The following is a 16,638-nucleotide window of genomic DNA, read 5'->3' as shown; positions in this document are numbered from 1 at the left end:
CCTCATGTTGATTTCTCGACCCAGGTATACATAGCTGCTGCATTTGGAGATGTTCGTTCCATTGAGAGCAAATGGAGCTTCAGGGACCAGTTTGTTTTTCATGAACATCGTCTTGTTGAGATTCAGCTGCAATCCGACCTTTCCACACTCATGGTCGAAGTCGGCCAGCATTTGTACCGCTTGGCCAATGTTTGGTGTGATGAGAACGATGTCATCAGTGAAGCGGAGGTGGTGTAATTGCCGACCGTCTCTTTGACAGCCATGTCCACCTGCCCATGTACCAAATTCCACAGGATGGATATGTCGTTCCCAACGTTCTCCCTTCTGAAATCTGACACGCCATTTCATGGTAAAGACGCATACAGCACCTGGTCCGGACAGGGTCAGACCCGAACACCTGAAGAATCTGCCACCAGTACTCATCAATACACTGGCTCGACTCTTCACACGCTACCTGTCTGAATGCAAGGTTCCATCTCAGAACAGTAGGACTGTTCTGTTGTACAAGAAAGAGGACATCCATGAGATCGACATCTATCACCCAATCTTCCTGCTGTCTGTCATCTACAAGTTGTTCACTCGTGTCATCCTGAACAGGCAGAACACTAGACGAAGGACAACCACGCGAGCAAGCCGGGTCCCGAAGGGGATTCAGCACAATAGACCATATCCACACAGTGACAAAACTCATTGAAGTTTTGCGAGAGTTCAAGATGCTGCTCTGTCTAACGTTCATCGACTTAAAGAAGGCCTTCAATTCTGTTGAGACTGAGGCGGTCATCGAAGCCCTGGCCAAACAGGGTGTTCAAACTCAGTATATCAAAATCCTTCGCGAGCTGTACTGTGGATTCGCCACCAGGATCTCACCATTCTACAAGGAAGTGAGGCAAAGAGAGGGGTGTGGCAGGGTGATACCATTTCACTGAAACTCTTCAGCGCTGCCCTTGAGGACCTCATTCGACGACTGGAATTGCAAACCATAATGCCCAAAAGTAGAGACAGTATGGGGGAAATTGCCACGGAGGCAGGGGAGGGTGGGAAAGGGGGGCATGCTGGGGATATTGGTGGTGGGGAATGTGCACTGGTGGAGGGATGGGTGTTTCATCATTGTGTGATTGTAACCCAAACATGAAAGCTTCTAACTATCTCATGGTGATTCAATAAAATAAAAATAAAAATAAAAGAAGGGAAGGCTTTTCTGGCTCCATGGTGTCAGTGTTAGGAGTCTCATCCGGGAAGGACTCTAAGGGCACAGTTGGAGTCCTTTGGAGGCTTCTCCTAACACTACCCCTACCCCCACTATCTCCCACGGTTATCTATTTGTCATCTGCTATCAGACTCACCTGTGAATCGAAATACTCACCTGTCTCCACATGGCATGAACTTCCTTCCACAGCACGGTGGGTATGGAGAGGACATCCCAAAGAGAACACAGAGATCACGGAAAGTTATATACATCCCTGCAACCTTCTCCATCCAAGTGGCTGGGTCTGTCCCTGCAGCCAGGGCACAGTTAGTGGGGGAGCTGAGGAATGCCATGCTATGCCAGAAAGTGCCTGGTGACAACGTGCATGAGGCGCACGTGGATGGATGGTCAAGGTTCGAATATACAACTCATGCTTCACCTTTGCTCGTGGCTGGATCGTCCTTGAAGGAATAAGAAGGTGCAGGAGAGGCTATGTCAGGCCAAGAGTCTCCCTTCAGGCTCTGGCTCTCCTCTGGTTCTCCCCTTCCAGATCTGACTCAGCCCTTTCCCGACAGCCAAGCTTTGTTTGATGCTGTACTGCCGGCAGAGATGGAATCACCCACAATAAACAAACGCTCCCTCTGGCAGCTTCTGGCTGTTGCATGTAGCCTTTTGGCTGCTCAAGTTGCGGAGATGCAGGAAAGCACCCTCCCTACCCGCTATACTCTGGGTCCTCACAGTGGCTGGGGCTGCTGCTGCTACACGAGCTGTAAAATACAAAGTGTGACACTGAAAACTTCTGGTGCTCAGCTGGAATTTCTTCAGTTTCCTGAGATAAGTACCTAGGAGTGGGATGACTGGGTAAATGGTATTTTTAGACTTAGATTTTAGATTTAATGTTCTAAAGAACTGCTAGGCTTTTCCAAAGCAACTGAATTATTCTATTGTCTTGCTTACAAAGTATGAGGATTTCTCCACATCCATGGCAATAATTGGTATTTTTCACTTTTCTGTCATCCAACAGGGTGGGAAGTACTTGCTTCGGTTTTTTTTTTTTTTTTTTTTTGGCAATGTTGGGGACCGAGAGTATCCCTGCCCACAAGTCAGAGCCTGACAAGCTACCCGTGGAGAATTCAATATGCAGTATCGAGACAGTAACAACAAATCTCACAGTGGAGATGTTACTAGTGCTTGCTCAAGCAAATCGATGAACACCAGGACAACAATACTACAGTGAGACAGTGTTAGGGATTGGTCCCAGGATCTCAGACGAGGAACATGTTTTACCACTTAGTCAGATCTTGGGCTCCTGCTATGTGTATGGTATTTAATAATACAATCCTCACATATTTTATGACATTTATTTTTTTGTCCCTCAAATGGGGTGTGACCATTATGTGATACTTAAAAAAAAATCATGCCAATACCAAAAATCATTTATTTCATTTTTTGGGGGGGGTAGATCTACACCCAGCAGTGCTCAGGGGTTATCCTTGGCTCTACACTCAGGAATTACTCCTGGCAGTGTTCAGGGGACCATGTGGGATGCTGGGGATTAAACCCAGATTGGCCACATGCAAGGCAAGCGCCCTACCCATCACACTATCTCTGTGGGTCCTCATTTGTTTCTAAATTTTCTATGGACAAAATGAGGAAGTATGGAATGCTTGTAAATCTATGTTAAAATAGTCAGAATCAACACATTTTTTTTCTTTTTCATTTTTTTTTATGTGAGTGGTTGGTTGGTCTGGGCCACACCTGGCTGTGCTCAGGGCTTACTTCTGGCTCTGTGCTCAGGGATCACTCCTGGTGGGCTTGGGGGACCATACGGGGTGCTGAGGATGAAACACATTGGCTATGTGCCAGGCAAGCACCCTACCTATTCGCTCTGCTCCCCAAAAATCCCATTTTCAAAACACAAAAGATTGTAGGACTTTAAAATGAGCCAAATTTTCTACCATATTATGAAATAGGTGCTCCTTATAATCCCTTATCCTGAAGGATGGGGTGCGGCTTATAAATGAATATCAGAGGCCATCATTCTGCTTGTGATGTGACATTAACATGGCAAAAGAGATTTGGGGCGAAAGAGAATGTAATTATGTTCCCTAATCAGTTGGATTTGAGTTAATTAAACAGTAATTATCCTAGGTGTGTTCACTCCAACCCCAGTGCTCAAAACAGGCTACATTAATAGGGAACCATCATCGCCCTGGAAAAAGCAGGTCTTGAACAGCTGGGAACAAAACCAAACAACCTGACTGAGCCTGGAAAAGGATGGAGCCCCTGAGAGAACCCCGGCTCGGCTGCCACTTGAGCTGCTCGCCTGGAGACCTGAAGTGCTGAAGTGCCCCCTGGATTTCTCACTGGCAGTTGTAATATAATCAACCTCAGCCTAGAAGTTTGTGACAATGTACTGCACAGCAAACAGAATAGCAGAGATCACTGAACTATGGGCAGTGACCACTGGTGAGCTGCCAGGGAGAGCCAGGGTCTTAAAATGTGCCCCTGAGTTCCTCAAGAACTCTTCATAAGTCCATGAGGTAGAAACTATTTTCATAATAATATTAGATAGATATTATTTACTTTTGCCCTTCTCATTGTCTCATGATGTCATAGTTTCAAGTCCTACATGATAGGCAGTCTCACTGCTTGGAGGGGAAACAACAAATTCTTGTATAGTGTGGGGCTTAACCTTTTTTTTTGTTGTTTGGGGTTAGAGGTACAGAGGGTAGGGAGCTTGCCCTGCATGTGGTCAACCTGGTTTGATCCCTGTCACTCCAAAGGGTCCCTAGAACACTGGGGATCACTCCTCTGAGCAGAGAGCTTGGGTGATCTCCTTTTTAGCAAGGGACTCTGGCTATCCAATGAAATACTGGGCAACAGTTTTGCCCGTGGACACAGTCTGAAGCATGTTACATTGCAGGCTAGTGCTTCCTGTGATGACCTCTGTATCTCACACTGACTTGTTGACATGGCAAGCTAAGTCTACTCTGGGGTCCCTGAGCTATAGGAAGAGCTAGAGAGATAATTATTCCAGATGTGGGAGGCCCTGGCTTGATCCCAGATTCTGCCTGGTCTCCCAAGCACTGCCAGGCGTGACCCCCGGGGAAAGAGCCAAGAGCAACTACCAATCACTGCTGGGTGTGGCTCAAAAAACAAAAACAAAAATTTCCTAGGGTAGTAGGGAAGTAGGGTGTGGGGAGGATGTGTTATTTGCCTCTCACTCAAAGACTGATGCAGTTCATTTTTCAGAACCAATCTTTTCCAGTGAAAGTGGAGCATTTCAAGGCAGACTGAAATAGATGCATTAGTGACCAGTCCTCAGTGTGAGTTGTGACTTGAACATCATCTTCCCTAATGTCTCAGAGATGCAGAGCCAGGAAACTGTGCCCCTCACAGCAGCCTCCCGTGCCATTTATGACCTCAAGCACTTGCATTAGCCATAATAAGCAACACCCAGCAGAAGCGCATCTGTTCACCCAATAATCTGTCAGCGAGTACGGTGTGAGAATCTGCACCCTGACTGCGTCTGAACGTGTGCACGGCCTACTGAGCCCGGGCGGGGCTTTCTAAGCTTTCATGGATACAGATACTGTCTGGGTCAAGGCTCAGTGAGGTATCAGCAAGAGATGGAGATTCGGGAAACAATATGACCAGATCCTGGCTTAAGTTTTCAGTCCTGATCTCCAGCAGTAGGTTTCCTGGTGCGGATCTGGAAAGGCTGCCCTACACACAGACAGGCATGGACAGAACCACATCCATTCACCTGCTATCCACACCACGCTTCTTAGGAACAAAGGACAGAGCAGAGAAAAATTCAGAGAAATCAAATGCATTTTCTGTTCTCTAGCCCCACGCTTCCAGACTCAGTCTCTAGAGAAGCAGAGGCTTCGCTTCATCTCAGCTCCCGGCTGAACCACACAGATACGCTGCCTGATGCTTGTGGCCTTCATGACAAGGGAAATGGAGCCTGAGATTTGACAATGAAGGTGAAAGCACAAAGAATGCCTACTTGGCTGCTGCATGGCCAGAGAACCCTGACCAGGACTTCTGGTATGGTGTCTTTAGCCCAGAAGCTGGGAAAATATCCTGATGGCATCTGGGACTACTTTGTCTGATTCCAAGGAGGAGACTGGATGAGAAAGAGAGGAGTGGGGAGAGGGTGGATGATAGTGCATGCTCAGCATGTGCCAGACCCAAACTAAATTCTCGAGGTTTGATCCACAACACCCACACACACTGCCAGGTACATCTCTGGATGTCCTGAGCACTGTTGGGTGTGGCCCTGGAGGTCCCCAACATCACTGGGGTGGCCCAGGCAACCCTGAGAGTGCAAGGCCCAACCAGCATTGCATCCTTGGATCCTTGCATTGAACTGCCAACCTAGTTGGCCAAGAATTTTTGGGAGGGGACCCCAGATCTCCTGAGTAGGTTTAGGAGGACTAAATAAGTAAATAAACAATAAAAGAGAAAGATACAAAGACCAGATTAGCATTTTAGCTAATTAGCTTTCAGCAGTTTGATTATTAAAAAATTTTTTAAAAAAAAATTAATCACAATGAGATACATAGTTACAAAGTTGTTTATGATTGGGTTTCAGTCATACAATATTCCAACACCCAGCCCTTCACCAGTGTACACCTCCCAGCACCAGTGTCCCCAGTATCTCCCCCGCCACCACCATCCCACCCTACTCACCCCAGCCTTCCTGTATGACTTTCTTCTTACTCTCTCTCTACTTTTGGGCAATACAGATACTGAGAGATCATCATGTTTGATCCTTTGCCACTTTAAGCACACATCTCCGTCCAGAGGGCTCTCTCCAACCATCACTGTCATGGTGGTCTTTCTCTATCCCAACTGCCCTTTCCCCCAGCACTTGAGTCAGGCTTTCAGCATTTTCATTAGACATCATCTCTGGTGGTGATGCCTCTTTACACTAAATTGGAATTTCTTCCTTGAATGTTATCACTTTTCCTTGGTGCTGTATCACAGCTCAAAAAAAAAAAGTAGGGGACCAAAGAGATAGTATAGGGGATAAGGCACCTGCATTGCATGCAGCTGACCCCAGCACTTCATACAATCTCCTGAGCACAGGGCTAGGATGACCACTGAATACAGCTGGGCATGCCCCCCGAATTTGCCTTCCCCCAAAAAAATTGAAGAAAAAAATAAATGAATACTACAAGACATTTCATCGCTTGCTGGCTTGGTAAAGGAGCAGACCCAAGTGGCCAGCCCTGCACCAGGAAGGGTTTTTCTGTCACACTGGCACAGGGTCTGTTTGGGAGTACAGACTCTCAACGAGCTAAATACTTTGTAGGATCCACTGCAAAATAAAATGCAGATCTCTTGTTCACACTATTAAGAAACACAACAGCATCACAGCAGCGTAGAAAGCCAAGTTTGAGGTCCACTTGCTGCAGGCTCTGCAGAACTCTACAAGCCATACACTTTGCCACCTGGGCTTGAATCCCAGCTTGGCTACTTACTAGACATGTGATCTGGGACAAGTCACCCATAAGACTTGATTCCCTATCTAATCAGCTGTTACTGGGATCAAAGGAATCAATAATTAAGATGCTGTTTAGAAAAAACATGGGCATGGGATCGGCCTTGGGCACTCAGAGACCCAGTGGTCTCTGAGCATCACTGGGTGTAGCTTGGAGGCCTTCAAGCACCACCAGGGCTGGTGGTCCCTGGCAACCCAGGCCCAGAGGAGCACTTCAACCTTGGACCCCCGAATTGAGCTGCCAACCCAGCTGGCTGAGTATCTTGGACTCTGAACACTGCCTGGGAACCTCCCCTTCCAACCCCCAAAAGAATATCTGGCAAAAGAGTAAGCACTGTATAAATGTGTAGCAAATCCATCCTCTACTGAGCCTAAATAGCTCAAAACACCAGAGACAACTTCAGACACAAGATTGCACATTTATTAAAACATTTTTATAAAATGTTCTGAGGGTCTGAATTATGAGTAAAAATCACCTTAAAAGTCAAGTATTTATTACTATAACAGAGGTTATAATGTAATAATTAAAGATGAGATTCTTAACAGATATTTTGGCTTGAAGCCAACTACTCACAAAACAAAACTGAAGAACACAAAAAAGACACTGGTTTATGCTCAAGGTCCTGTAAGCCCGTGGTGCGCAAACAGCTGTAAAGCCAATTTAACAGGACTGCTTCCTCTGCTGTGTGGACTCCCTCGAGACCCCACTGCTTCCACACAGGAAATAAAGCCTGCTGGATCTGAACAAAAATGAAGAAATACCCTTTATTCCCCCCTTTCCTTTTTACAATGCAGAGCACTGCTTAGAAAACAGAGGGGAGAAAAAAAGAAAAAAAGAAAAGCTATGGAACAGGCAATGTTACTAATCATGCAAGTTTCTATTTAGTTCCAGATGAAACATTACTAAAATAGCAGAAGGCCTTTATGAATAAGGATAGACTCTTCAGGTAGAAAAGGAATGAGGTGAACAGAAGCGTATATACTTCATGGCTTACTTAGTGTCTGTTTTTCTTAAGGACAGCCTCCAACTTTTCCACTTTTTTTAATATGTATATTTACATCTTTAAAACTTCGTTTGCTTTGATTTGGGGTCACACCTGGTGATACCCAAGGATCATTTGTAGTGGGGTTCAGGAGGGCCAGACTAGGTGCAGGGACTGAGTCCTGGCAGGCCGCACGCAGGGCAAGTGCCCTACCCTTGTGGCAACTCCCCAACCCTATACATTTTTCACTTCTGATCACCCCAAATTTTCTAATAAATACCCTCACCAATAATAAACACTGTTGATAGCAAAATTTTAGAGAAGTTGTCATTTGTTAGACAATTCGCCCAAGGTACACAGATTTGGGATATTTCTCCTTAAGAGTGGGCCACTGAACAATGAAGTAATCTGAGAGGTAAAACAGAATCTTTCCGGACAGGGATAAATTTTCGACTCGGCAGATGCTCTCAACGTAGACAATGATGACTTTCTTAATTCCTAGGATCCCCAGGAGAAGAGCAGATATGCAGATAGGAACGCACGTTCCTGGTCCGTTACACAGCACCTGAAAAAGAAGGACACTGTCGAAGGTCAAATGGAAACACCGAAGACTCATCTAGGTGAGGCACTTTAAATGACAGTCAAAATCTGGGAGAGGATTTGTTGTTTTTTTGCCACTCCTGGCAGTACTCAGGGATCAGTCCTGGCAGGCTCAGGGGGCCATCTGGGATGCTGGAATTGAATCCAGGCCGGCTGCATGCAAGGTAGGCGCCCTGATGACTTCTTTAAAAATTCCAAGTCTTACAGCTACATGCAAAAAAATGGGCTTAGATCTCCATCTATCACCATGTACAAAAGTCAGATCAAAATGGATAAAAGACCTCAACATCAGATCAGAATCCCTAAGGTACACTGAAGACAAGGTTGGCAAAACCCTCCACGACATTGAAATCAAAGGTATCTTCAAAGCTGACATGCCACTGGCCAAGCAAGTGAAAACAGAGATAAATAAATGGGACTATCTCAAACTTAGAAGCTTCTGCACCTCAAGAGAAACAGTGACCAAAGTACAAAGACAATCTACAGAATGGGAAAGGATATTTACGCAGTACCCATCCGATAAAGGGTTGATAACAAGGATATACAATGCACTAATTGAACTCCACAAGAAGAAAACTGCCAACCTGATCAAAAAATGGGGTGATGACAATAATCTCTCTCAATGTCAACGTCTTAAATGCACCCATCAAGAGACACAGAGTGGCAAAATGGATCCGGAAATTAAACCCAACATTCTGCTGCCTGCAAGAAACACATCTGAACAAACAGAGTAAACATAGACTCAAAGTCAAAGGATGGAAAACAATCCTGCAAGCAAACAACTCCCTTAAAAAAGCTGGAGTGGCCATCCTGGTATCCGACAACAGAGACTTCAGGTTGAAAAAGATTAAAAGGGACAGCGAAAGTCATTTATATTTATCAAGGGATATGTACAACAGGAAGAAATCACACTCTTAAACGTATACGCTCCTAACGAACGACCGGCTAAATATTTAAAACAACTCCTAACAGACTTCAAAGAGGACATCACTAACAGCACAATTGTAGTCGGAGACTTCAATACGGCCTTATCGCCTCGAGATAGATCGACAAGAACAAAACTCAACAAGGAAACACTGACTCTGAAAGAAGAAATTGAAGAGAGAGGCCTAATAGACCTATACAGGGCCTTACACCTCAAAAAGAAAGAATACACATTCTTTTCCAGTGCACACGGAACATTTTCTAAAATAGACCATGTACTGGGCCCCAGAACATACCTCAATAGAATCGGAAAAATAGAAATTGTATCAACCATCTTTTCAGACCACGATGCGCTGAAGATAGAAGCTAACCACTCACCGACATGGAGAATCAAATCAAACACTTGGAAATTAAACAATTCAATGTTGAACAATGAGTGGGTCAGGAAGGAAATCAAGGAAGAAATAAAAAAATACTTAGAAACAAATGAGAATGAAGACACGAGCTGCCAAAACCTATGGGACGCAGCTAAAGCCGTGTTAAGGGGAAAATTTATAGCTCTACAAGCATTCCTCAGGAAGGAAGAAAGGGCCCACATAGACAGCTTGACTTCACGACTCAAGACCTTAGAAAAGGACCAGAAAAAGGAACCCAAACCAGATCGAAGGAAAGAAATAATAAAAATTAGAGCAGAAATTAATGACATGGAAACCAAAAAGACAATCCGAAAGATCAATGAAACAAAGAGCTGGTTCTTCGAGAAAATAAATAAGATTGATAAACCACTAGCAAGACTCACAAAGAAAGAAAGAGAGAAAACCCTAATAAATCGAATCAGAAATGAAAAGGGGGACATCATAACAGAAACCAGTGAGATTCAAAAGATCATTAGAGACTACTTCGAAAGTCTATATGCCACAAAACAGGAGAACCTAAAAGAAATGGATGGATTCCTCCATTCCTACAATCTCCCAAGACTGAACAAAGAAAACTTGGAATACCTGAATAGACCCATCGATGTTAAGGAAATTGAAACTGTAATCAAAAACCTCCCCCAAAACAAAAGCCCAGGCCCAGATGGTTTCACTGGCGAATTCTTCCAAACATTTAAAGAAGACGTGTTGCCTGTTTTCCTCAAACTTTTCCAGGAAATTGAAAAAACAGGAACTCTCCCAAATAGTTTCTATGAAGCACACATCTCCCTAATACTAAAAGCAAACAAAGACACCACTAAGAAAGAAAATTACAGACCAATATCCCTGATGAACACCGATGCGAAGATCCTCAACAAAATACTAGCAAACAGGATCCAACAATTCATCAAAAAGATCATACATCACGACCAAGTGGGATTCATCCCAGGGATGCAAGGATGGTTTAACATTCGGAAATCAATCAACATAATACACCATATCAACAAAAGTAAAGATAAAAACCATATGATCATATCAATAGATGCAGAGAAAGCATTTGACAAGATCCAACATCCTTTTATGATGAAAACCCTCGCCAAAATGGGGTTTGGAGGAACTTTCCTCAAGATAGTCGAAGCCACCTATCACAAGCCTACGACAAGCATTATCCTCAATGGGGAAAAACTAAGTGCCTTTCCTCTGAGATCAGGCACAAGACAAGGATGCCCACTCTCACCACTCCTCTTCAATATAGTACTGGAAGTACTTGCAATAGCTATTAGACAAGAAAAAGAGATTAAGGGCATCCAGATAGGAAAGGAAGAAATCAAACTCTCACTATTTGCAGATGATATGATACTATATCTAGAGAAGCCTAAAGCCTTTACTAAGAAACTCTTAGAAACAATAGACTATACAGTAAAGTTGCAGGCTACAAAATCAATACCCAAAAATCCATGGCCTTCATATATGCAAACAATGAGGCAGAGGAAAGGGACATGAAAAAAGCAATCCCATTCACAATTGTGCCCCAGAAAATCAAGTACCTCGGAATCAGCTTAACCAAGGAAGTAAAAGATCTCTACAAAGAAAACTACAAAACGCTACTCCATGAAATCAAAGAGGACATGAGGAAATGGAAACATATACCCTGCTCATGGATAGGGAGAATCAATGTTGTCAAAATGGCAATACTCCCCAAAGCATTATACAGATTCAACGCGATCCCTATAAGAATACCCATGACATTCTTCAAAGAAATGGATCAAGTAATCCTAAATTTCATATGGAATAACAAACGTCCAAGGATAGCTAAAACAATTCTTGGGAAAAAGACGATGGGAGGCATCACCCTCCCCAACCTCAAACTTTACCACAAAGCGTTAACAATTAAAACAGCATGGTACTGGAACAAAGGCAGAGCCATAGACCAATGGAACAGGGTGGAATATCCCTACACACAACCCCAAATGTATGATCATCTAATCTTTGATAAGGGAGCAAGAGATGTGAAGTGGAGCAAGGAAAGTCTCTTTAACAAATGGTGCTGGTACAACTGGACAACCACATGCAAAAAAATGGGCTTAGACCCTGACCTGACACCATGCACAAAAGTCAGATCAAAATGGACTAAAGACCTCAACATTAGACCACAAACCATAAGGTACATTGAAGACAAGGTCGGCAAAACACTCCATGATATTGAAGATAAAGGTATCTTCAAAGGTGACATGGAACTAAGCAATCTAGTAGAAACAGAGATCAACATATGGGACTACATTAAACTAAAAAGCTTCTGCACTGCAAAAGATACAGTGACCAGAATACAAAGACTATCCACAGAATGGGAAAGGATATTTACACAATACCCATCAGATAGGGGTTGATATCAATGGTATATAAAGCACTGGTTGAACTCTACAAGAAGAAAACATCCAACCCCATCAAAAAATGGGATGAAGAAATGAACAGAAACTTTACCAAGGATGAAATACGAAAGGCCAAAAGGCACATGAAAAAATGCTCTGCATCACTAATCATCAGGGAGATGCAAATCAAAACAACCATGAGATACCACCTCACACCACAGAGAATGGCACACATCCAAAAGAACAAAAGCAACCGCTGTTGGAGAGGATGTGGGGAGAAAGGGACCCTTCTTCACTGCTGGTGGGAATGCCGACTGGTTCAGCCCTTCTGGAAAACAATTTAGACGATTCTCAAAAAATTAGATATTGAACTCCCATTTGACCCAGCAATACCACTGCTGGGAATATATCCCAGAGAGGCAAAAAAGTATAATCGAAACGACATCTGCACATGTATGTTCATTGCAGCACTGTTTACAATAGTCAGAATCTGGAAAAAACCCGAATGCCCTAGAACGGATGACTGGTTGAGGAAACTTTGGTACATATATACAATGGAATACTATGCAGCTGTTAGAAAAAAGGAGGTCATGAATTTTGTATTTAAGTGGATCGGCATGAAAAATTTCATGCTGAGTGAAATGAGTCAGAGAGAGAGAGACAGACATAGAAAGATTGCACGCATCTATGGTATATAGAATAACAGAGTGGGAAACTAACACCCAAGAATTGCAGAAATAAGTACCAGGAGGTTGACTCCATGGCTTGGAGGCTGGCCTCACATTCTGGGGAAAGGGCAACTCAGAGAAGGGATCATCAACTATAATGTAGTCGAAGGCCATGTGGGGGAAGGGAGTTGCGGGCTGAATGAGGGCTAGAGACTGAGCACAGCGGCCACTCAACACCTTTATTGCAAACCACAACAGCTAATTAGAGAGAGAGAACAGAAGGGAATGCTCTGCCACAGTGGCAGGGTGGGGTGGGGGAAGATGGGATTGGGGAGGGTGGGAGGGATGCTGGGTTTATTGGTGGTGGAGAATGGGCACTGGTGAAGGGATGGGTTCCCGAACTTTGTATGAGGGAAGCATAAGCACAAAAGTGTATAAATCTGTAACTGTACCCTCACGGTGATTCACTAATTAAAAATAAATAAATTAAAAACAAACAAACAAACAAATACTTTATCAGTTTTTTAAAAAAATGGGGTGATGAAATGAACAGAAACTTTCCCAAAGAAGAAATCCGAATGGCTCAGAGGCACATGAGAAAACGTTCAACATCACTAATCATCAGGGAGATGCAGATCAAAACAACCATGAGATATCATCTCACACCACAGAGACTGGCCCACATCCCAAAAAACAAAAACAACCGGTGTTGGCGTGGATGTGGGGAGAAAAGGACTCTTCTTCACTGCTGGTGGGAATGCCGACTGGTTCAGCCCTTTTGGAAAACAATATGGACGATTCTAAAAAAATTGAAAATTGAGCTTCTATTTGACCCAGCAATACCACTCCTGGGAATATATCCCGGAGAGGCAAAAAGGTATAGTAGAGATGGCATCTGTATTTCTATGTTCATTGCAGCACTGTTTACAATAGCCAGAATCTGGAAAAAACCAGAGTGCCCCAAAACAGATGACTGGTTAAAGAAACTCTGGTATATTTACACAATGGAATACTATGTAGCTGTCAGAAAACATGAAGTCATGAAATTTGCATATAAATGGATCAACATGGAAAGTATCATGTTGAGTGAAATGAGCCAGAAAGAAAGAGACAGACATAGAAAGATTGCACTCATATGTGGAATATAATGTAACTGAGAAGTACAAGTTGGCAACGATGCAACTTCTGGCAGATATCTCTCTGGACTTAGTTACTAAAATACTAAAATACAGAAACCCAAAACTGAGAGGCCGCTAAGTGTGGTCACTCGACCTCATACTTCTTCATCCTCAGCAATAGAAAACAAATTATCTAATGCTTCCTTTTCAGCAGGTCTGACTTTAGGGGAGAGACTCTCCAAACAATAACAGTGAGTTTTGTTGAAATATTGAATGCAATCAAAGTGAAAGTAAAGTGAAATTTATTAGTTACACAGGTGGGGGGGGACTAAGGGTGGGGGGGCTAGGGGTGGGGGGGGCTAGTGTTGTGGGGGTGCGGGGTGGAGCTATACTGTGATTCTTGGTGGTGGAATATGTGCACTGGTGAAGGGATAGGTGTTTGAGCATTGTATTACTGAGACTTATTATTATTATTATTATTATTATTATTATTTTTTGCTTTTTGGGTCACACCTGGCAATGCACAGGGGTTACTCCTGGCTCTGCACTCAGGAATTACCCCTGGCTGTGCTCAGAGGACCATAAGGGATGCTGGGATTTGAACCCGGGTCGACCGTGTGCAAGGCAAACGCCCTACCCGCTGTGCTATCTCTCCAGCCCCTTAATTTTATTTTTTAATTGAATCACCATGTGGAAAGTTACAAAGTTTTCAGGTTTAAGTCTCAGTTCAGGTTTAAGTCTTGTATAACTGAGACTTAAACCTGAAAACTTTGTAACTTTCCACATGGTGACTCAATAAAAAAATTATAAAAATAGCAAAAACCAAAATAAATAAATAAATAAATAAAAAGAACATAGAGTATAGAAACAAATTACAAATAAATAAATAAATAAATAAAAATTCCAAGTCTTGAAATGTTCTTGAACACCCAGTATATGGAACACCTGTGCACTTGGGCCCAGGCCAGCCTAGCGGTACCGCTTTCCCATCCCTGCCTCTGGGGGCACAGGAGGGGCTGGTAGAATGTGGGGTGCATGGCCCCCTCCCTGCACTGCTCTCTGGAGATCGGGAATGTCCACCAACATACAGAAAGAGCTTTGATACAGTTCCTCATGGACCAACTTATTCTTGTTGACGAAAAAAAAGAGTCTTCCAAAATAGAGCACAGGCGTGTAAGATGCATGAAAAATATCTTTAAATGAAAAAATTATGCAAATTTGTGCATAATTTTTCAACCACTGGCCACCAGACTGCTGCTGGCCCACGGGTATAAAACAACCCCAAATCACTGATGTCAACTGTTTTTGTGGGTTGTAGAATTCTTCGGGAGTTCAATCTAACAAATGGAATGTTTGAGAAGGATACTAAATGAATGCTATTTCACCTAAAGATGATTCATTTATTTTTAAAATCTATTTATGTTTTGGTTTAAATACTATTAATAATGGTTACTCACAGACATAAAGATAATTTAATCAATACATGTGATCCAGAGAGTTGTGTTTTGTTCTTGAGCCACACAGTGGCACTGGGGGTAGGATGGGGTGAAACCACGTGGTACTGGGATCAAATCTGACTCTTCTGCACACAAAACATGTGCCTTTGTCCCTTCAGCCATCTGTCTGGGCCGTGCCAGAGTTTTAGTGCTTTCAAATGCTGCTAGTTTTTATAGACAGTCAGTGGTTAAACACAATTTAGTTAGCTGGAGTGGGAAAATCGGTGATAAGCTACTTAAGGGCACACACTGGTAACTAGTAGTTATTAAGTACCAGAGAGCTGATGCACAGCAGAGCAATTAAAACCAACAATACTGTATTATAAACTTCAGTTGTTGCTAAGAGACTAGATCTTAATGTCTGAAAACAAAAAAGAACTGATAATTAAATGACATAAAAAAGCATTACTAATGCTATTATAGTAATCATATTGCATATATACGTGTATCAAAGCATCACTTGGTACATCTCAAACTTATGCAATGCTACGTGTTAATTATATGTCAACTGAAAACAGCAAATAATTTAGCTGGGGAACTTACAAATATAATAATTCAGTTCGTAGATCAATCTTAACAAGAATTTTGATATAACTTTTAAGAATCTCAAGGAAACCCGTGACAGCTGTTGGTAAGAGAATTTATTATTTTTAGAGAAGAAAAGCATTTTTGTACAACATATAAATCAAATGGGCATGCTCACAAAATTATTAAAACCTAATAAAACATTTTTTGGGGAGGCTCCCAGTGACTCTCAGCCAACCAGACCCAGGATGAGAAGCTGCTAACCCGGTACTCTGGGGATACCTGCTCTACCCCTATGGTTCTGGGGGCCTCCAGTGATGCACCAGTGATACCTGGGGACCATCTGTGCCGTAACCAAACCTGGGTCAGGTGCAGAAAGCCTAACTGCTTTACTATCTCCCAGTGCCTCTAGTAAAACAATTTTTATTTTTGGTTTGTATTTGGGCCACACCTGGCTCTGTGCTCAGGGGTCACTCCTTGTGGGCGTGGGGGACCAGAGGCGGTGCCAGGGATTAAGCCTGGTTAGCTGCTTGCAAGGCTATCACTGGACCCTCTGTATTATTTCTTTGGCCCCACAGTAAAAGTTTTGAACTGCACAAATCACAATACAAATGTGTGGTTGTATACGCAGGCCATGAGCACATGATCTTTTCTGCACAAGTACTACAAAACTTATCAGACATCAGAGACCCTCAGAGTGAAAGGGTTCCCAGATATGCCATCTATCTGGCATATCTTGGCAGGCAGGCCTGTCCCCGGAGCTGCAGGGCACGGTCAGGGCTGTAAACACTTGGAGGCCAGGTGAAGCAAGCCCTGCCTAGCCTGAACGGTGACCACCTGG

At 43.3% G+C, this 16,638-nt stretch overlaps 1 protein-coding gene across 3 annotated transcripts in view; it reads right to left on the bottom strand.

The window, feature by feature from the left end:
- Positions 1-7,100: 7,100 nt before the first annotated feature.
- ALG14 (ALG14 UDP-N-acetylglucosaminyltransferase subunit) overlaps positions 7,101-16,638 on the bottom strand; it is a 111,313-nt gene continuing 101,775 nt past the window's right edge. For all 3 annotated transcript variants that reach the window (XM_055146356.1, XM_055146355.1, XM_004614670.2), the window contains one exon: positions 7,101-8,249. In XM_055146356.1, the coding sequence (XP_055002331.1) occupies positions 8,019-8,249 (231 nt within the window). In that variant the 3' untranslated portion in view covers positions 7,101-8,018. The remainder of the gene's footprint in view (positions 8,250-16,638) is intronic.

The sequence above is a fragment of the Sorex araneus genome, chromosome 8 (assembly GCF_027595985.1).
Source record: "Sorex araneus isolate mSorAra2 chromosome 8, mSorAra2.pri, whole genome shotgun sequence".
NCBI lineage: Eukaryota > Metazoa > Chordata > Mammalia > Eulipotyphla > Soricidae > Sorex > Sorex araneus.
This window is presented reverse-complemented; position numbering and strand designations above follow the sequence as displayed.